The sequence below is a fragment of the Tiliqua scincoides genome, chromosome 7 (genome assembly GCF_035046505.1).
Source record: "Tiliqua scincoides isolate rTilSci1 chromosome 7, rTilSci1.hap2, whole genome shotgun sequence".
Classification (NCBI taxonomy): domain Eukaryota; kingdom Metazoa; phylum Chordata; class Lepidosauria; order Squamata; family Scincidae; genus Tiliqua; species Tiliqua scincoides.
Window position 1 is genome coordinate 18,700,584 of NC_089827.1, and position 23,084 is coordinate 18,723,667.

A 23,084-nucleotide genomic window follows, 5' to 3' on the forward strand; every position below is an offset into this window, starting at 1 on the left:
ATTCAAATATTGTTAGGTTAAAAAAAAAATCTGTGGTCATGGATGGTATATTCAAATTGAATGGTGTATTCAAAACTGCAGAAAGCTTCTAACTGCCTGAGGATTTTGACACCTTTATGCACAACATGTCCAATATCTTACATAATGATGTCAAACACAAAACAAACCTGAAGTGGAACCTCACACCCAAACACAGGTTTTATACATCTGAACTTGTTCCTAGTCTTACATATTTCACTTGGACTGTGGAAACTGACAGCTCATTCAATCCATAGCATTTCTGCACTTTAATGAGACAAAACTGATTTTGCTTCAGTTCTGGCTTTATACAATTTTTGGTCTATGAGTCTTTTTGTAAAGGAAAGGTCTTCAACCAAAAGCTGTCTGGAACACATGATCATTAACTTCACAGTTCCTGAAGGCACTGTGGATCCACCGAACAGCAAACATGCCCATTCTGGAGAAAAGAAGAGGAAGATATTTACGTTATTTCATAGAGTTTTGTTTAAATGATTGATCAGCACTTATACATGTCCTCCTAGAGAGGTACTGAAACATGAATGCTTGAATACTTCATTTATATACTGCCTTTCTCTGTTGTTTAGACAGCATTCAAATGCTTCCCTGGACATTCACATCTTTTTAAAAAAAATTTTTGCACCCCAGTCACTTGCATCCTACTAGAAACGGGAAACAAATCCCATGTTACATATCCTAAGCCTCTTATCCCACCCCTATGCCTACCTTTGCATTTTAAAAATAAAAAAGTACATCTAATATAAATATATATATTTATTTATATTGGGATGCAAATAACTGGTATGGGGGGGGGGGGGAAAACCAGGAACAAATGTCCAGGGATGCCAATGACAGACAAATTTATCCATGTCACAGTTGTCCAGGACTTTTGGCCTGTCACTCATTGCAACATCTGAGGTGCATATAGTTGCATATATGCAACTTTTGTGCATATAGTTGTATGTTCAGGGGCTACAAATAGATGCATAGAAGTCCAGGATACAGCCTACCACCACCAGCCCTTATGCGGCTGTACAGTGCAGCCAGCCCCACTGCACATGACTGAACATCTGAAGCAGGCTTTGAAGAGGCTGAAAGGAGGAAGAGTAGATATTCATCAACAGCTCACTTAATAGTTAAAATTGCAAGCTGCTGCTGTATAGCAATTGCAATAGGAGGGGAATTCTCACTTTGACCAGCAAATGGCAGAAGACACATTGCCCAGGTATCCCCCCACAAACATGCATGACACAAAAAGACTTGGTTGGAACAGGGCCATGATTTATTCCATTACAAGGCTGCGCAGCGATTGGTGCTATGCAAAGGGTCCTGACTATACTCCACCCCCTTTAGTGAGGGCACCTAACTAGGAGGAGACAGATCCTGTCTGAGCCCTCCTTGGGCAAACCACCTTGACTCAGAACCTGAGCTTGCCCAAGGCTCTCCCAGGTTCATCACCAACCCCTGGAAACGGGGTTCAGCCAGCTGAATTGTTCTGCCCACCCTGAGCCAGGGAACCACGAAGGTGAGCATCCCAATTCCATTCCGGGGTCAAGCCAGGCTGCCCCCGATCCGGGTAGCCTCGGGGCTCAGCACTGGCCTGTTGCTTGCCTGAAGGTAGACACCGGTTCCCTATTTCTCCTCCAGTTCCCACACTACCCTGCCAGACATGGCCAACCTGGCTGAAAGACTCACAAGAACCATAAGGGGACAGTCAGGGGTAGGCGAAAAAAGCTTCACCCCATGGCCAATCGGGAAAAGCCAAAAAATTCCTACCCGGCCCCATAAGCTAGGCTTCTGACTGTGTTTAAAGGGCGGGTGGGTGGGTTCAACTGCTGCCGAGGAACAAAAGGCTGGGAAAGCATGGACGCCAGCCTTTAAACTACGCCCAAGCTTGCGCCCTTCCCCGACCAATAGCTGCTCACCACATCATGCAGGCGGGGAACTGGACAAGTTTTCCCTCCACCTGCTGGAGGGCTTTTCAGCTGAGTGACTGGTTAAGTGCTCTTATGGACTACAGCACCCCGCAACCACACACCAGCAGCCACATTCTTGCACAGCGGTGGACAAAGTGGCCTCTGTCTCCCATTGCTTATAAGGAAGGACAGGAATTCTTCTTGTCCCTGGATTATTCCAGCAGCAGCGGCCATAAGTTCTGACTACCAAACTGCCTCACTAGTCACTGCAGTTCAATAACTAAGAACACAATGAGTTCAAATTAACTGTTTCTCATCTTACTAAACTGTCCCTGCCTGGACTCTTTTTGGTGATCCTTGTAATTCATACTTGCAGCAGGAGAAAAGTCCAGGGGCTATTTCATATCTTCCTCAGTGGTAAATGAAGAGCTCAATCCCATCCAACTTTCCAGTGCTGATGCAACTGTGTCAATGGCATGTGCACTGCATCTTGTGATGGGAGGAGGGCAGTCACAAGGCCTCCTCAAGGTAAAGGCACATTTGTTGCCTTATCTTGGGGCTACATTGTGGCTGGTTAGGAGCTGGAAAGTTGGATAGGATTGGGCCCTCAGTTTAGTTTGAAAAGTACAGACACATAAAGAGACAGACAGACAGCTAGGTCTAGAAGCTAATTAAAACTGAAGATAGTGCTTTAACTTAAATCCACATGCTTCGGTTTAATAAGGGTTGTAAATTGAGCTATGCATTCCAACAAATAAGACTAAATAAGCTTTCATTTGTGTCTGTTGGTTTAAATGACTTGCCCATGCGGCTGTTACTTATACAACATTTCTTCTGATTATTGTACCCCGTCTCAGTCATAAAACAGTTAAATCAGTGCACATGGATGTGAGTTGATTTTAAACCCTCAAGTCCTTTAAGTTGCATTTCTGAATTGGATATATGTTTCCAGTAAAGAATAGCCCAAATAAATACTAAAAGAAGGGAAAGGGGGAAAGAAAGAAATATTCTTTTCCTTTTCCCAGGCCGGCTCTCCAATAGTGCAGAAAATTAAAGGCAAATGTTCATATTGCAAGGCAAGAAAATACAGACACTAATATGACAAAAAAATTAACTAACATGTACACTTCAGATGAGAAATGCACTTGCAAGCCAGTCCTAGTCATAATATTTATAGGGACATAAGTCCTGTGCTTCCAGTAGACACTGTGGAGAAACTATGTGTTACTCTTGACATGGGGCTGCAAAACAGAAGCCTGTGTCAAGTTTTCCCCACTCTCCCCTTAATGTGCACTGTCCTGTTTTAAAACTCTAACATTTGCTATTGCTGGAAGAAATACAGAATATGCTGTATTCTGTACAGAATATAGCACAGATAAATGTCCTTAAGCATTGGAAGAATGGGAAAAAAACTTGCCATGGGACTATGCTTTTTGGGTGTGTCGAGTCCTGTGTTGACATGAAGTTCAGTAGCATATCGTTCTGCCCTTACAACCCAGTAAGTTTTACCAGGATTGCATTTAGTCCATTTGTCCTTGAATTTCTTGACGTGTTGCATGATAGAGCACAAGAAAACCACAGCAGCTATCCTAGTGTACTTTTTCCACTTGCAATTTCAAATGATTTTGTAGTAAGGCGGCTTTAGCTGGTGTTGGGCTTTTCTGAATTCTTAAGGGATTTGGAATAAACCTATTTTGCTGTAGCTAGAGCAGAGGGGCTTATCCTGCAGCTTTGACCTTCCATGTGATGCTCTTTAAGAAAGCAGCAGGGTGAAACTATACAAATGAGATACTTTCTATTAGGCCATTAATATTCTATTCTACTGTACAGCACAAATCACACTATATAAAACATACCATGGTATTAGGGTTTGTTAGGAAAGATTACTGTAATATGAAAAAGAAATAAAGCACACCTTCAAGGAAGAAAGTAGCGTATGTTACGGCCCAATCCTGTTATAGTAGCCTGTCACAGGAACTACTGGTGGCTTTTCAACCCTTGTACACGGCTATCTGGAAGTGTGTGTGGCTTCCAAACCACCACCAGAAAGGATGTGGAGGCCCAACATGTGAAGGCAGGAAGATGAATGTCCATTGATGATGGTGAGTCTACACCCAGGCAATGATTCTTTTGGAAGGGAGTGTGTTGAAACTAAGAGTCAAAGTAGATGTGATGTGATCCCACACACTACAGGTGTGCGCCACTTAACGATGGGGATACGTTCTCTGATTTCCATTGTTATGTGATTAGGTGAACATTCAGTCAAATCTATGGCCTTTGTTGCATAAACAGATACTCCCTGCCAGACACTAGCTGGCTCCACAGGCTACAGCACAGGCTACAGGCTTTATACTGGAGATAGACTGCATTAGAAGCCTCTCTGTTGGCAGCAGCTGTTACCCTGCACATGCCCGATATCGTCTGAACTTGGAAGCTAAGCAGAGTCAGGCCTGGTTAGTACTTGGATGGGGGAATACCTGGTGCTGTAGGCTTATACCATAGTCTTTCCAGACTGAAGGTTGCCAACCATTGTTGTGTGAATAAAAACTCTGCTGCAAGCTATGGGAGATGTGATTCCCTCATTAACAACAACAACAACAGTATTTATATACCGCTTTTCAACAAAGTTCACAAAGCGGTTTACAGAGAAAAACAAATATCTAATGGCAAAAACAAATATCATTAAGAGCATCTTTATTGGGCTTTGACCACCATCATATATGTGATCACTCATTAAGTGAATGGATGTTAAGCGGCACTCACCTGTGTTTTAAATAGGAGAAAAAGCTGCTGTTGAAAGCGTCAAGAAACTTTTTTTCCCCATTAAAAATAGCATGTTGGGGGCCTCAACTGGGATGAAAACCACAGTGGGGGCAAAATACAAAAGCCCTTCTGCTCAAGTGCCAATAAATGCTGTGGGGTGTATTCTAAGTAAACCTTCACAGACTCAACTGTATGGACGACCCTTGAATTTATCAGAAAGATGACATTACACTCCTTATGTCAATTCTGTGTGGGGGTGGGATTGCTCCTTGGTTAAACTGAGTGAGAATAATATAAAATGTAATTTATCTCACATGAATTTATATATAACAATTTATTCCAATACTCTTTCCCTTATGTCTAAGTTTTAGGTTTCAGAACTGGAGTAAGGATTTAACCATTAATCATTCTTCATGAGATAGATCTTTCTTCTCATCCCTGAGGAATACTAAAGACTCAAATTATCATGTGGATTCTCTTTAAAAGCAATGGTTGCATTTCCATTTCTCCCACTCCACAACATAAAAGTGTTTGATCATCAGAAAGCTTCAAGATTGTTTTTGGTAGTTTGCTTCTCATGACAGAAAAAAAAAAATCTTTTAGTTGGATGTTTACAGATCTTAGAAAATCATCTGATATTTTGAAGTATCTTCAAAATGGCAAAGGGCTGATAACAGCAAGATCAGTCGTCAGAGTTGAGCCAATATGTTTCTATAAAAAAAGGATAAGTTTGCTACTTTTTTCCCCAAGGTCAGACAGTGCAAGCACAGTAAGATTCTTGCCACGCTGGTGCATCTAACCAGTATCATAGTTCTTGAATGCTCCTCTCTCCTGGCTGGGAAGACCACTGTTAACAAAGCTGAATATTTTACACTGCAAGTGTACAAACAGACATCCCAGTGACTGGATTAAACAAATCTATACTTATAAACATGCAAACTAGCTAGAAAAGTGCTTCTGTAGCTGAATTTTCTCTTCTACCTTGCATTGGCAGAGGGTGCATTCTGTGCCATGCTTAATCCAAGATGATCCAGTGAAGCGAACCACATTGGTTTCATCCAGACAAGTCTTGGTGATATCATTCCTAATGGTGTCTGCTTGGCAGGGATCAGTGATGCAGTGTGGGCAACACTCATTCTCAGGGAGTACACTGAATTCACACTCCATCTCTGGACAAGGCAAAGGCCAACAGTCAACTTCACCCTGCTGTTTATTTTTTTTTAAAAAAAGACCAAAAAAAGGTTACATTTTCTGTTTATTATTAACTTTGTTAGCTTATAATTAATAGTTTTTCCTTCAAGGTGAATGGGTTCCTACAATGGACCTATGAGTCTTAGCCTATGTCATAGAGACAGTCACATAGAATGTTAGCTACAATTCCCAGGCAAACAGAAAAGTGTACACAGCTTTCTCATTCTACACTTGAGTCGATTCCTATTGATTCTGTTATGTGGTAATACACAAATGTGACTCTGGCCCTTTACCAACAAAATACATTTCTTCATCATCATCATCACTGTTATTATCATTATTGTAAATAGCATCCTAATGCCTAAAAAGAAATGTACCTAAAACCCCCAATATTTCTTATAACTCAGGGGACTGAAAAGTTGAATGCTTCCCGAAGCAGACCTATAGAATTAATCATTAAGAATTAACCATATAGGCAGGAAATTTGAGCTGATGGGCCCAGAATCCCAAAGTGGCATTGCTAAGGGAAGGCAGGGAGTAAATTTCCCTACTCGAGGTAGGGAACCCGCACTCCCAAAGGCGGATCCCGAGGTGGAGCTGGAACAGGCCTGCCTCCATGTCTCCCTGCCCATGGTGCGCATGGGGGCACTGCAAGATAAAGTACTGTGGCAGTGAGGGTTTCTCTTCATCACCGAAGTAACTTCAACTGCACCCCCCTCACAGGCACTCAGAGTGGTTGCAAGCCACTCTGAGTGGCCAACTGCTTTTCTCATTAAAAAAGCAGTTGGCCACTCAGAGCAGCTCGCAACTGCTCTGAGGACCATAACTCGGAAGTGATTGGAAGTGACATCATCACATCACTGCAACTACTTTCAAGTCAGGCAGTTCCAGGAGATGATATGGAGAGTCATGTCCCCAGGTGCCAGAGGCGGCAGCTATACCACTGGAATGCTAATCATTAATTTAAATGGAACGTAAGCATTGATCTTAGACAGTTTCACAGATTTTAATAGGCCTTGAATGTGCCTGACTTACTCTGAGTTGCACCCCAGATAGGATAAATTTCCAAAATTCCTAATGTGATGGGAATATTCTTGCTTTGATTGAATATTTGCAGTGTACCCCATCAGGTTTCAATGATTACAATTTGCCCTTTCAACCATGATTGATAATGAGCTATTAATTCTGTCCCCTCAGTTCATGATTACCATCTATTCCTGCAACCAAATATCTTTTTGAGTAATAGGTTTTTCTTCTGTGACAAGATGTGTGTTATCTAAAGGACTGAAATCTGCCATCTATGATACTGCGAGCAACAAAAATTTTAATTACATAAAAATTGATGGACACATATATAATGGATAAAAATATAGATGACTAGGAAGTAAATATAAATGCTTATCATGGTTTCAAATCATTTTGATTTAGTTCCTTGTTGTCATAGGAAGACTTACCAAACATCGACACTGTTGACAGTTTTGAACCCAAGTGTCTCCACTGTTGTACAAAATCTCCCCACTTTGATGTAGACACTGACTACTGAGTCTTGGGTCACATTCAGGACAGCAGAACAGGTCAACTGTGGGGTTCTCACAATCACAGACCATTCGTCGACACATTACATATCCAGTCTACCGTTGCAAGACAGTAATGAGAATTAATTTGCATAGTTATCATAAGGAAGATGAATATGAAACATGGTGTTTAGTATTTTGCAAAACACAACTACAACTAAGTTACCTGGCACCCCTTCTTCACCTTCTCTCTCCTTCATGTGCAGAGATTAGAAACTTCAAATTGCAATTGTGGCAAATAATTTGCTATTTTCTCAAGACCAGTTGTTCTCAAACTGGTGGGTCGTAACCCACCATTTCATGTAAAGGGTCCCCCATTCCTTTAAGGGAGGGGAGAGAGGTGACAGTGGTGATGTGATCCCCAGGATCACATTGCTAATGGGGGTGGAAGGGGGATGCCTTTACAGGTGGCTGCAGGACATTGCAGGAGGTGCAGGAAGCCCCGCGTAGCCCTACGCAGGGCTCCCCAATGCTTAGAACATTGATAAAAGGGGCGTAAAGCACCTTTGCTTTGCACTCACTTTTTTCAATGTTCTAAGCATCAGGGAGCCCTGTGGAGGGCTGCGCGGGGCTCCCCGCACCTCCTGCAATGTCCTGCAGCCACCTGTAAGTAAAAGCACCCCCCCTTTGCAATACAATCCTGGGGATCATGTCGCAGACCTCACTCCCTCCCCCTCAAAGACTTACCCTGAGAGTAACACTCTCAGAAAGTTTGAGAACCACTGCTCTAGACAATTTGATCCTCTTTTGCAGTCTTGGTTTGCAGGCAAACTATGTTTTGTGGAAATGATAATTTGCTGGTTTGATCAACAGGCATGCTGTAATTCACTAAAAATTGCAGCTAGAAGTGTCAAAATTCTGGACATGAAGGGAAGGAGGGATGGATAGGGGAAAACATATTAACACAAAGTGCATTCTCATAACCTCTACTAACCTTGATGCCCTTTAAAGCACAATTATCCCTGCGTCTCCTACCACAGCATCCCAACCATTTGACTCTTTGCTGGTGTCTCCCTTACAATTTAGTTTCTAGACGGCACGTCCCTATGGGTCAGGGTGCCATTTTCTTACTCCTTTGCTATGCAAACCACGTTAAGAACCTGTCACTGAAAAGCAGCATATATATATATATATATATATATATATATATATATATATATATATATATATATATATATATATATATATATATATATATATATATATATATAATCAATACTAAGCGAATAACATCAAATCACAGTTCAGCATCATGTCTGAATGTCAGAAGGCCCGATCCTATCCAGTTTTCCAGTGCTGGTTCAATTGTGTCAGCCGGGTGTGTGCTGCATCCTGTGGTGGAGGGGCAGTCACTAGGGTCTTCTCAAGGTATGGGAACATGTGTTTCCTTAACCACAGGGCTGCATTGTGGCTACAAGTTGGATAGGATTGGGCCCACAGTCTTCATTTGACAACATAGCTTGGTTCAAGGAATGTAAACTGAAGATAATATTCTTATTTCAATTATTATCTTAACTAAGAGGGCCAGTAAGCTAACATGGATCATTTGTCTGCCTCATTAAAAGTGACCTGTTAATTTTAATTTTTCTCTCCTTTATCATCACATCTTTTGAGATTTTTAATCAAAATAATAATTAGGAATATTTATATACTGCTTTTCAATAAAGCGGTTTATGTAGTAAAATAAATCAAACAGTTCCCTGTCCCCAAAGGGCTCACAATCTAAACAAGAAAAATACAGAAGAAAAATACAGAAGCAACTGGAAAAGACACCATGCTGGGGTGAAGAAGGACAGTTGCTCCCCCCCCCCGCTAAATATAAGAGGGCACCTCTTTAAAAGATGCCTCTTTGCTCAGTTAGCAGAGGTTAATCTTTTAAAATCAAAATTCTGCAGCAGTTCACACAAAGGAGAGCTGCAACTGTGGTGTAAAAATTATCAGTTTTGACCTCTGCTTTTAGTATATCCATTTGTCAACAAAAAGCTTTCTTTACTTCAGCATTACTATGGAAAACAAATCCTAACATATGAAACTATTGACTCAAGTCCAACAGATCTTTGCCCAAAGACAGAAGGACAGAAACAGTGATCAATAATATCACTGTCATATCACCTCCAATCGTCTGAAAATAAATCTGGCGCAGAGCAATCCTATGCATGTCTACTCAGATGTAAGCCCAACTGATTTCAATGAGACTTACTCCCAAGTAAGTCTGCATAGGATTGAAGCCTTATTTCTGTCTTTAGTCTTTTTCTCTCGTTTTCCCATCTTTTGCCACTTCCATAACATCCATAGCTAATATTGCTCAAACTTACCTGGCAAGAGCAGACAGAGCACCTATCATTTTCCAGAACCCAGATCTGCCCATTGTGCTTGATCTTGCCTTCATGTATACAGTCTCCTGTGCAGTTCTTTCCATGAGGGCAACGGCAGTCATAACCACCATCCAAGTTAAAACAAATTGTGTCATTGGCACAGCTGTGTCTCCCAGTTGCACATTCATCAATGTCTGTAAGAAGAGGCCATGGGATGCTTTTAGTCTACAGTCAATAAAAACAATTAGCCTGGCTGAAGTCCACAATGCAAGTGATCCCCAGCCATTAAGGCCTTAGTTTCATGCTAATTTGCATTTAAGTGTAACAGACCTAATTACAAATCATACACAGTTGAAATAACTGTGAATAGTTCTATTTTAAGCAAAGAAAGTACTTACAATATGAACTTCCAAATATTATTTTTAAATAAATAGTACCTGGACAGTGGCAGGGGTAGCTTAAGATACTATCTTTGTACACCTAATACTTCAGCAGGCAGGTTAATTAACAAGTTTGAAGCCCAAGGGCACAAAACAGAAAATTATGTTGGGTTCATACAGAGGCAGTTGGCCTGCAATTATGAGAAGCAACTGTCCAAAACAATAGAATACTCTCCCCAAATCCATTGCTGGGCTTAAGTAGAGTTGCTCAGTTCACACACATGTTTGCTAGAAATAAAAAGAATGTTTAGAATGAAAGTGAATTGTGGCTTTGAGATTCATTACAAAGGGATCATGAAATCTATCTTAGATACCACCTTGAGTATATTCATTATGCTACAGAAATATCTAAGATCCCTCCATCTAACATTTAATAACAGACAAAATGAACTATTTCCAGCAATAAAGCTAAATCTATAGAAAGGGATTACTTTCCAGAAATTGCAAATACTTTATAGACATACATTTCAGTAATGCACATACATATACTTAAAATGTCATGCTGCTTTTCATTTTTAAATGCTGCAGAAACATAAGAAAATGTTGTTTTTCTTTAGTCTTTTAATGAAAAAAAAGAACCATTACTGTTTTCTCAGCCTGCCATTGAGAGGCCACAAAGACCTTTAAACAAGTAATTACCAAACATACATAAATTTTTAACATTGTATCCAATCATAAATTCACTTTCACAATAATCTGGTCCCATAATTTTTTAATTATAGCTCTCTCTAAAAGGTGATATTTGTACTATGGGAGACCACTAAAAGAAGGAATACATTTTTCAAATTAACTATGCATTAAGGTATAATTAACTTGGAAAAAGCCTTCCCAATTAAACAGATTAAGCCAATACAATAATACAGGCGTACAAGGTAAAAAGACTGCAATGCAACTAGTATTAACTATGTCTGTAAACATAAATACTGAAGCCTTTTGTAACTAAACTAATGATTGGGCCATCTATCTATGAGCTACTGTCCCCTTATATTTTCACCAGGTGATATGATCTTCTGAAGTCTTGGACTTTCTTTCCAGAGAAGGATGCCTGGCCAAGTCTATATGGCATATTTTGCTGGACTAGCTCAGTATGGCTGGAGCTGAGTAATAGGAAAAGCGCCCCCCTCTCCCTACTGATACCATTTGGGGCAAAAATGGCAGCTCGCTGAGCACCTGTGCATTGCTCATTGCTGCCCCAAATGGCTCTGACAGTGAGGGGTAGCTTACACAACGCTTATAATACTTACTGTGCCACCCCCTCGACTATGCCACTGACTCCAAGTAGGATTGGGAAAGATCCCTGAACTGCTGCTGCCAGCAGGAATGCAATACTGTTTACAATACTGACCTTGACTGACCAGTGATAGAGAGCAGTATGTTCAAGACCTCCCTGTTTGGGCTTCTGGGTTGTAAGAGTGTGTTGTGTGCTTTTATTCTCATTGTTGTTATATTGTAAGCTTTTAAAAGCTTTTTTTGGTAGCAGATCCTTGATCATTTGAATAAGCAAGTGAATAACCTGAAGTCAAGCTAAACATGGCATTCCAAAAATTCATATTTTTTATATCATTGTAAAAATCAGGAATCACTAAAAATGCTAAGAAATAGACCAGAAACCTGCACAAATGAAATTCAGTTCTCAATTATTTAGCACCATCCAACTTCAATCATTATCTGCAAAGTGCTGAACCACAAATCATCTGTTCCTGCAAGAACTTATTTCAGCCCTTTGATTTTGGACTTGTAACAAACTCCCATAAAGAGTGAATTATGCTGCTGACATTTTGTTTACAGCTGTAACAGGAGCACCAAACACTATAAAACACTGAGAATGCAGGGACTGAACAGAGAGTCAAGTATTGCTGAATACAGCAAAAAGAAGAGAATGTGGGAGGAAGGGGAATAGAGTCAATAGAGTCCAAATTACCTTCAGTCCCAGGCCTAGGTAGACTGTCATTATAATCACTCTCATGTCATTTTAAAAGACACAACACATAGCATATGTAGCATATAGCAGCTTCCACTTCACACAGAGCTGTGTTTCAGTTGCTTTGAACAGGTTAAATGGAGACATGTGAGTCTCAAAAATTGCTAAATTGGAAAAAAAAAAACTTTGCAGAAAATAACCAATTATTCAGAAGGTAATTAAGGAAAGGGACGTGCGGTGGAGGGGAGGACAGGTGAGGTAGAACTGCCCCATCATAATCCATGGAAAAGCACCGCAGCTGTCCTTCCTGCTTACACCCAAGGAGGCTCTCCTTACATCAGCTTTGTCAGGTGTAAGGGGAGCCTCCTCAGGCGTAAGTGGGCAGGGCAGCTGTGGTGCTTATCCATGGACTATGATGGGGCAGTTCTGCCTCACCTACATCACACATCCCTGATTAAGAACTAATGCTGTGTTTCTGTTAGAGATATCAATTTACAACAGGTTTGATTCCTACCTCCTGTTCTTTTTAATGCTTCATAACAACCTACTGTATTCTGATGTCCTAACCATAAATACGACTGATTCCCAAGAAAACACCTTCATTGATTTATAGGAGCAGGCTCACTGCCAATTAGCAAGTTGTTTATGAAGACTACTCTCAATGTAGAGTGCCGTGTACACAGATGGTACAATAATAATGATAGCTTGGATGCTGAATATGATTTTGACACACCTGGGAATGGCAACCCAGCTGCTTCTAATGTACATATTTGATTAGGACAGAAATTTCTCTCACACTCATTCCCCCCCCCCCTTTTGAACTCATGGTCCTATGACGCATAGCATCCTTTATGGATGTGTCAAGTGCAATCCACTTTTTGGCCCTGGGGAGCTGCCAAAGGAATTTGTGAGGAAACTGGAAGAAGAGTACCAGTGGACAGAGAGGGCAGACTAGATCAGGGTGTCAAACTCATTTCATATAGCAGGACGAATAGCACTCATGAGATCTGCTGAGGGCCAGAGGTGATGTCATTAAGCTGGTGATGACAGAACTAAGCACTTTTTCCTCACTCCTTAGCTCTCAACCAGTGGTAGCTGTACTTGAGGTGGAGCCTGGTGGCACATGTGGGACTACCAGACCTCCACCACCTGGCAGTGAAACCAGCAATGCAATGAAACAAGTAGCAGTAGGAGGCTCGGCTCAACAGCAGAGCTCCAGCATGCGCTTTTTGAGTGCTCAAAAAAGCCCTCCCATCCTCCCTGAGCCTCTTACTAGTGTTTGTTGCATTGTGTCTGGCCTCCCAATCTGGAAGTCACTGGTGATGACATCACCAGTTATTTCCTGTGGTACGTCCACTACATGGAGCACATGAAGTGGTACAGCAGGGGACAAACACTGAGAAAAGCCACCTTAGCTGCAAATGACAGAGGAGAAAATAAACAAATCTTGATCATATTGTCAAGAAATGAGAGAGCCCAGTTACCCTGCAGGCTGCACCTGCAGCAGCGACACCTCAGCATAGTTCAGCAGCTGAGAATAGCTGATGGTGGTGCTGGGAGAACACCAACGATGACATAGGGCAGACAGTGCTGACACGGACCACATTCAGTCCGCGAGCCTCATATTTGAGACTAGATTCTAGAGAAGAGGAGTTTGTGAGAACATCAAGAGGAAAAGATTTGAGAAAAGATAAAGCACTCTCAAGGAAACAGTGGAGAGAAGAAAGGAATGGCAACCATCTGTTTTCCGGCACCACCCATTCAGCAGCAGTGAGTTTGAGGAGTGTTGAAAGCTACGCACAAGTATGAGTGAGATTTGCTTCTTCAGCTATCAGCAGAGTACCAGTCTGCAGAACTTCTCCTAGTGTCTTTTTATCTGCATTGTGTAAGGATTCATCTCTGAAACTCTGTTATTTGTAAATCTGCTTCCTCCTATTTTGTTTTTGTCCTTGTAAGATACATTTTAGTTACTCTTTCCTCCTTACTGTTAAGCTGCTTTCTATTCTTCCCCATATCCTTTCAGGAAATGAGGGATCAGTGGGGCTGGGGACATCACATATTAATATGGGCATAATTTTCTCACCCTCACCCAGTCTGTAGTAGTCTAAAATAGAACCCAACTCCCACAGTTTCCCCCCCCCACCTCCCCAGCAAACAAAGGTGGGGAAAATGGGGATATATACCAGTGTTTCTCAACCAGTGGTATGGATACCACCAGTGGTACTTGAGGTGGTGTCAGGTGGTATTCGCAGGACACTTGGAAACCTGCCATCTAGAAGCGAGACTAGGAACGTGATGCTACGAACAGCAGCAGGAGGTTCGGTTTGGTAGGCAGAGCTCCAAAGCATGCTTTTCCATGCTTGAAAAAGGTCTCCTGACCACCCTGAGCCTCTTTACTAGTGTTTGTCAGGTTGCAACTGGCCTCCCAACTCAGAAGTAACTGGCAATGATGTCATTGCCAGTTACTTCTAGTGGTAACTGTGGACCATGTGAAGTGGTACGGCGGGGAACAAATGTTGAGAAACACTGTTATAGACCCATCATGGTTCCTTTGTAGAAATGCAAGTATTCCAGTGATTTTTTGGACAATAAGTTTCTTGCACACCTAATCCTAACATTTCAAGTTAGCTTGAAAGTAAAGCCAGTTGATTTTACGGAATGTGATTTCCTTCTACCAATCATGGGATTCAGCCAGCCCAAAGCCTTGAATCTGGATGTGTGTGATAACCCTCCTTATTCCTTCAGGTAGGATGAACCCTTTCCCCCGATGTAGCTTCTGACGGACTCTGTCTTCTGATTCTGATGGGGAAGATATCTCGGAGATGAAAGAATGTCATTGATAGGCCTTCAGAACATTGGTCATCCTTTTCCCCTGCAAGATTGCTCAGAATATGCAACCAATCAATGGAACTTAAAAGCTGAAAGGGTATTTTAAATTTAGGGTTACAGAAAATGCTAGATTTTTTACAGTTTGGTTGAGACAAACCATAATGAAACACAGTGTTATTTGTGTTCCTTAAAATACACTTTTAACTTGAAGCATATTAGAAATGAATACTTATAGCCGGGTCCCTTGTTTTTAGAATAGAAGCTTCTTAAAATAACTGCATGCCCACCAACCTGCTGTTCCTTAGAATGACATTTGCAACAGCACCCAAAAATCTCAGAATTACTAAGCTAGCAGTATAGCTGCCTTTTGTGAAATGCAGTATTTTTACAAACTAGAAAAGCTAAATAATATTACTCTACAGGTGACAAGAGTTTCAGAGTGCAATCACCGTGCAAGAGGGTTCTTTAAAAGTATATTTAGTGTGTAAATCAAAAGAAGAAAATAAAGTTTATGCTACATGTTATATACATTGCAGACCAATAGGAATCATCAGAATTTAGGAGTGATTCCATGCTTGGGATTGCATCTATAGTTTGCTTGTCTTTTTATCTCTGCCTGAGAAGTTAGCAGCAAAAGAGGTGAAGAGTACAGCATTATATTTATAGCAAAATTATCCTTTGATAACACCTAGAGATGTGTTCATGAGCCCGAGTCGCAAGTCAAGACTCAACACATGAGTCATAAGATGCAGCCGTCACAACTCGACTCATCAAAAAATAGAGTCTTTTGATAAGGGTCATTTAAGGTCCTGACTCATTTTCAGAGTCACTGGTCCCAAGTTGCAAGACTCAGAGTCAGCGACATCCATGACTCAAGTTGAAATGAGTCATCCAAAAACACGTTTTGGGGCAACTCGAGTCAAGTCACCATGAGTTGAGTGCCCATCCCTGATAATATCTGTCTTTAAGGGATACAATCCATATATCAAATAGGAACAAGTGAACTGGATTGGAAATACAAGACTCAATATCTGTCCCATATTGGCGGAACAGATATTATCCCCCCATATTGGAGGAGCAGATGAGGGCAACACCCCTTCCTTTCATGCCTACCTAGAGCAACATTCTCTGCCTGCAACATTCCTGTTCGTCCATAAGTACCTAAGAAACAAGTGGCTTGTTAAGAGAGCCTTATGGAGAGCCTTATGGAGTAAGATTCTTTATGGCTGTTGCAAAGTGGGACATGTGTGTGGCCTGACTGCTTCCACAGTTGCAAATGGCTGGACCTGCATCCAGCAGACAGGGAAGGACCCATGGCACTAATAAGTTAGCATTGGGAGTGGGAGGGAGGCAGACATGGGCAGAACAGGGCAGGGAGGGGGAGGAATGCTACACAGATGGGGCGAGGTGGAGGGATGATCAAGGCTGGGAAAGGGGTGGTACTAGTGGCAGTGCACTGTGGGTATCCAGTTCCCCTTCCTGGACTTGATCGGCCTTCCTGGGTTCACTTGGACTTGTGACAAATGTCCTCTCACCTCAAGGAGGCCTTCACAGCCCAAAACTCTCCCACAGGATGCAGCGCACACCCCATTGGCACAGCTGCATTGCCACAGAGGGAGTTTGGGAGGATTGGGCTGAAGGTGCTGAAAATACATAAAATTAACATAAAGTTCCTGTCTGGAAGTTGATAATCAACATAGATAGAAACATAAGGAAAAAGAAGGAAAGAGGCAGTAAGAAAAGACAATGGAGGAAGAAAGCTGATAAGCTCAAATTATAGCAAACAAATTAGGAAAGTCCCTGGAGAGAGAAAAAAAAAATCACCTTGAGATCCTTTTGTGGCAATGTAACATATGACTAGGTCATAAGCATGTAAGGCCCTAAGTCCAATGCAAGAAAGCCCATTTTGCATGGTAGGCTAACAGACTTTATCTGACATATCAACTGCATGATCTGGACCTCTATGCCTGTTTTATTTTATGCAGTTAGAACCAATTTGAATATTATGCTCACACGTGGACATCCAGAGCATGCAGAAGTCAGATAGGTGCATTAGTGGGGAAAGGCGTACTCTCATCCTCCCTCTCCACATGCATCTGGACAGATCCAGAGCAAGGACTAATCTGTTCTGAATTATCTGCCTGCCTCTGGATTGACAAGAGAGAAAGTAAGTCCCGAGAATAGATGGGGAATTCCTATTCCCATTTGCCACTATATTAAAAACAACAGGTACAGTGCCATGTTAAACCAGTTCAACTGCACTGAGGAACTGGCAAAAGAAGCCTTAGCGCTCAATCCTAAAGTCACCCAGCACCAGCACTGAGCCCTAGAGCCAGGGCTGGGTGCTGTAAACATCCCATAAAGCATGTTTACGGCATTTGGTGAGCAGGAACTGCGCCATTCAGGCATCGAGGAACTGTCAGGAGGAGGATGTGCTGCAACGGGAGTAAGTACAACTGCCAGGCAGTAGTGTGGCCTTGGGGGGTGGGGGTGGGAAAGAATGGGGAACAGCAGAATGGGGCGGGGCAGGGGAAGGAACTGGGGCAGGAGGGGTGTGGGACTGGCAGAGCAGAGCTCCTCTGCATTCTGAATTCCATGTCGGGCCAGAAGGCATGCTCAATAGCATGCTCAATAGCTGGCTCAGATTTGAGAAACCCCATTGCAGGGCTTGGGAAGGGGATGAAAGTCCCTTTCCCCCAAGGACACTCCTGGTGGCTTTCCGGTGCCTGCTGGATATAGCAGTAGCCACTTTGGCACTGCTGCTCCAGCAGGTTCCGGGAAGCTCAGGATTGGGCTGTTAATCTTTTGACTGCCTGAACCAGACATGTACATTGTGTGCAGGCTTCTAAGAACATTGTGCGCACTATATATGCAGTCCTGGGTATGGGATGCATAGAATCTGCTACATCATTTTTTCCCCAAGGGGAGCGGGTATAGATGGAGAAAGTGAGTATGTGTAAGTGGTACTACTGGCTGCTACTGGGTTGACGACCAGGCTGGTCTTCTGGGCACTGCAAGGAGCTGTTGGGAGGGTGTTTAGAAACTGATATAGAGCAGAAATGGCCTAACTCATAGAAATTCTGTGTGACCATAAAAAAGAGGCAACGATGTACGTGTGCATCTCTTCCTTAATTGTAGGTTAATATTTTATTTTATGCGATACAAGGACATCTTTTTATTTTATTTTATGCGATACAAGGACATCTGCAAGAGGGATCTGAAGGCCTTAGGAATGGACCTCAACAGTTGGGAAACCCTGGCCTCTGAGTGGCCTGCTTGGAGGTAGGCTGTGCAGCATGGCCTTTCCCAGTTTGAAGAGACACTTTGCCAACAGTCTGAGGCTAAGAGGCAAAGAAGGAAGGCCCATAGCCAGGGAGACAGACCAGGGACAGACTGCACTTGCTCCCGGTGTGGAAGGGATTGTCACTCCCGGATTGGCCTTTTCAGCCACACTTAGACGCTGTGCCAGAAACACCTTTCAGAGCGTGATACCATAGTCTTTCGAGACTGAAGGTTGCCAATTTTATTTTATTTTAATTGGTTCTCCCTTTGTCTGTTTTGGTTACTCTTGAATTTAAGTCTTCAGGCCCAACACAACTAAGTCTCAGTCTAAATCAGAAAGACTAAGCATTACTCAAAAACCAACACATAGCAATTGCACAGGAATTATGCTGGCCTTTAACCCACCTTCACACGACTCTCCACTGGGTGAAAACATTCCATTATCATGGTAGCCATCTCTGCACTCACAGTGGTACCAGCCAGGCAGGTTAATGCAGGTAGCACGACTGTCACACTGAACAAAGCCATCTGAACATTCATCGATGTCTGTTAAACAATAAAAAAAAAAAACCAGAACATCAACCAGCATAAACCGCTATAGTCTGTGAACACACAACAGAAACTGATGCATTATCAGGATATATAATAGTTTGAAACAGCAGCATTTAAACCCCATAGCCTGATATACACCCCTTAGCCTCATAGACAGTAAATCTAAACAGCAATGAAACTTTGCAAGCCTTTTCACAAAAATGCAAAATGAGGACTAAATGAGGACTGCAATCAAAACAACCGCATTACATTATACTCTGTATTGTTTATCATCATTGAATGAACTAGAGATGTTTAAAAGATAAACAGTCTGATATGCATGTCAACTGTCCAAAGCAAATGGGAAAAAAACTGGCTCCAGCAATAGCTTTATTTTTAGCCATTATCCCTTCCCCCTATACATCAGGCTGCCTGATGGAAACCAGGATTATCTATTTCTGTAGAATGTCAAGACATTAAATCCTAACTCCCATTACCAGAGAGTTAATGCTCCTGGGAATTACTGCAAAATCTGCTGATAGTTCAGTGAAATGAGTCCAAAACACATTTTTGAATACGAATTGTATTATTTGCTCTCATAATAATTAGCATGTTTTTCAAGCTATACCACACTATTTGTCCAAACCTACACATTCTATTTCCCAAGAGGACACAAGATAAAGCTTTTAAAAAGCCTTGGTGCAGGCACTAACTGTCTACTGGTATAGTTTAGTGCTGCAACAAGTGGAAGTAAGAATAGGAAAAATCTATGTATACAGCTTGTTATAGTAATGAAGAAAAAGCAGTGAAGAACAAGTTAGCTCCAGAAACGGAGGAGGGAAGGTGGACAGTGTAAAAAAAAAAAATAGTCATGTGTGCGGAGAAAACACTGATCCAATTCCCTCACAGAACCTTAACATTTCATTGTACCTTGTAGAAATCCTGTTTAAGTTGGAACCTTTCTTGTTTATCCTGTTGACCAATATTGATATGATTCACAGTTATGTCAGACCAGGGGTGCCCAAACCCTGGCCCTGGGGCCACTTGCGGCCCTCGAGGACTCTCAATGCGGCCCTCAGGGAACCCCCAGTCTCCAATGAGCCTCTGGCCCTCCGGAGATTTGTTGGAGCCCCCACTGGCCGGACGCAGCTGCTCTAAGTGCGAGGCCAACTGTTTGACCTCTTGCATGAGCTGTAGGATGAGGGCTCCTCCCACTGCTTGCAGTTTCATGTCTGTGATGCAGTAGAGGCGGCAAAGGAAAGGCCAGCCTTACTTTGCACAAGACCTTTTATTGGTCTTGAGCTATTGCAAGACCTTCATTCATTCATATAAGTTCATCTTTAATATATTTATGTAAACTTATGTAAATTAATTCTTTTTTCCCCGGCCCCCAACACAGTGTCAGAGAGATGACGTGGCCCTCCTGCCAAAAACTTTGGACACCCCTGTGTCAGACAAAGACCACTGCTCAGTTTTTCACAAATGCACATAAAATATGTCACTGGGAAAATAAATAGCACAGATCTTCAGTGGCATGGTCAAATGTTTCAATGCTGCATACTCAAATTATCCATCTTGGCTCGGATATGATTTAAAATACAATAGCTCTTGAGTTGATTTATTTGTGTTAGCATACCAGTCAAACCACCTTGTTTTTACCTACCTACTTTCTTTTATACTGTCTTGTAGCAAAACCAAACCCCACTGCAATTATTTTCAGCTTCTCACAGCCCAGCTCCCAGATGCTTTTGCTTCTGAAGGTGATGTGAAGAGGAAGGTAAGAGAACTACAGAAGAAAATCTACACTAGGCCTTCTAGTTGTGCATCCGGCCCCCAGGTACCAATAAAGCAAGCTGTACTATAGAACTCAGGCACGCAGGAAGATCTTTGCAATCCTAAGCGCTCTCCCTCCCCTTGCCCCTGACCTTTGCACTCTCTTGGAGAGCAACTCTTAAGTGGAATGTATCAAAAGAGTTTGAAAGAGCAGAGGAAGAGATAAATAAGAACTGTGTTGCTTTTCAGAGGGGGAGACTTTCACTGTTGTTTGGCGGGGTGTGTGGCTATGAACATGTGCTGTCAGCCACACAAAAAGCAAAATAAATGCCTAAAATTAGGAATTACCTGTGTCATTTGGGGATGTGAAGCCTGACTGCTTTCATACCAACTACCATAAAAGGCTGAAGTTAACCTGTCCAGTGCTGTGTGCTAGAAATGGCAAATCAGACACAAAGCTTTCCTCACCAATCTCATTGAAACAATGTAATATTTACTACCTAATCCTATCCTCCTCCACGTAATAGCATGCTGGACAGAACAGCATGCACTGAAAGCTATGGTGGTGGTGGTGAGTGATTGCACAGACTGCAAGAGGTAAGTAAAATACTTATCTCCCAGTAGTTTGCCCAATCACCTATGGGTCTCTTCAGACCTATGCCAACCATTTTGCTGGTGCAAAGCCAAGGAAAACCAGGGGGTGATGTGGGCTGAACAATGGGGGAATACGATTTGGTGTGCATGACTACTGCTGGATCCATCCCTCTCCCTGGTTCCTCCCCCAACATGTCCTGTTACTCCTCCTCCTCTCCCTTGGACTGCCCCTGCTGCTAACTTACTGGTGCCTGCAAAGCCTCCTTGAGCTACTGCTGCACTAACCACTCCTCTTGATCTTTGTGGCAGCTGCCCTGCAGCATGCAAGGACGGCCTGGCTTTGGTGCTGCAATAAAAGGACCTTGTGCTGCCAGACCAATGGTTGCAAAGTGATATAAGAGAGAGGCTTGTAGTTTGCATTTAGAATTAGTTTTTATAGCAGCTATTTAAATAACATGCATTCAAAGTACTGAATGACAGATTTCTTGTATTGAGAGATGTGATTCATTTATCAGGAGAAATGAGAGAGAGAGAGAGAGCGAGAGAGAGAGCGCACGCGCAAACACATGAGTTGGGTCAAAGTAACATTAATGAATTAAACAAATCCTGCATTCCCCTTCTTAGAACAAACTTATTTGTGAAGCCGCAAGCTTCCTAATTATGTTTAGAACATTGCAGGCAGTGGCATTGCGCATTTTGATGAGTTCTGTTCCTGATTATTCAGGGAAAAAACAAGTTTTGAATGACATGTCAGTATTGGTAAACTGACAGCCAAAATAACTATTCCGTATTTATTTGCCAACTAACTGACAAACCAATATCACAAGAAATATTACCCGGGATGAAATGCTTTTACATATGCCAATAAAGAAATAAATACTTTCCTCTCATTTCCTTGTGTCAGAATGCAAAGTTGTTGAATGGAGCTATGTACGAGTGTCTGCCACGAATATGCTGATGGAAAAATTTTGCTGGTCTTCAGGAAATGACTGATTGCCTGCTTGCAGCCCATTCCACTGAAAATGCTGCCTGCAGTCAGTTCTGAATAGTAATCTATTATCCTCTATCCTAAGGACACTATTGTAGCCCATTCCTCTACTAAGCTATAGCACAGAAGGATGGAAAGATCTGGGCTAGTCACTTCCTGTTTGTCTGTGTCCATCCACAGTGGTGTAGCTACAGGGAGCACCGAGGCAGTAAGCACTGCAGGTGCCACAATACACATTATAAGCAGCCTCTCCCGCTTGCCATCTGAGCTATTCTGGGCAGTGAAGGCGACATTCAACATAATGTTCTGCACCAACTTCAGTTTCTGGGTGGTCTTCAAGGGCAGCCAAATGCATTGCAATAATCCAACCTTTATGTCACTATCGCATGGGCCACTGTGGCCAGGTCTGACTGACTCAAGAATGGATGCAGTTGGTGCATCAGCAAAGGTTTCTCTGGTCATCATCACCACCTGGCAATGCAGGAACAGCACAGAATCTAGAAGGACCCTCCAACTGCAAGTCTGCTTCTATAGAGGGAGTACAACCCTACCCAGAACAGCTCAACAGCCCAACATCTGAGTTACTAATAGTATCTCTATTTTGTCCAGATTTAATTTCAACATATCAGTCCCCATCCAGTTTACCCACTGACAGCAGACAGTCAGGACTCTCCTGATCTGTTCCCTGACATTTGTGCAAAGTGTCTTTTCCGGCAATACTGATACCATGGCACCAAAAAGCACGATACTTATTATGTACTCCTAACATTATTATTAGTACACACTGCTGCTTTGTGATCTATTGGTTTTTGTGTGGAACTTTCTCCTTTCCAATCTCTAGTGAATCATCTTGTGGCAGCTCAATCAGAAGTGATTTGACGGGTGATTAAGAAGTCACTGAAAAGCTTTGCCTACCCGGCAGCGATGAGATATGGGAAGCAGGAACACA

At 42.3% G+C, this 23,084-nt stretch overlaps 1 protein-coding gene across 1 annotated transcript in view; it reads right to left on the reverse strand.

Moving 5' to 3' along the window:
* Positions 1-406: 406 nt before the first annotated feature.
* NELL2 (neural EGFL like 2) overlaps positions 407-23,084 on the reverse strand; it is a 147,470-nt gene continuing 124,792 nt past the window's right edge. The window contains exons 16-20 of the mRNA XM_066633686.1: positions 18,655-18,795; positions 9,778-9,971; positions 7,343-7,519; positions 5,679-5,903; positions 407-457 (exon numbers count right to left, since the gene is read on the reverse strand). Of these exons, the coding sequence (XP_066489783.1) occupies positions 407-457; positions 5,679-5,903; positions 7,343-7,519; positions 9,778-9,971; positions 18,655-18,795 (788 nt within the window). The remainder of the gene's footprint in view (positions 458-5,678; positions 5,904-7,342; positions 7,520-9,777; positions 9,972-18,654; positions 18,796-23,084) is intronic.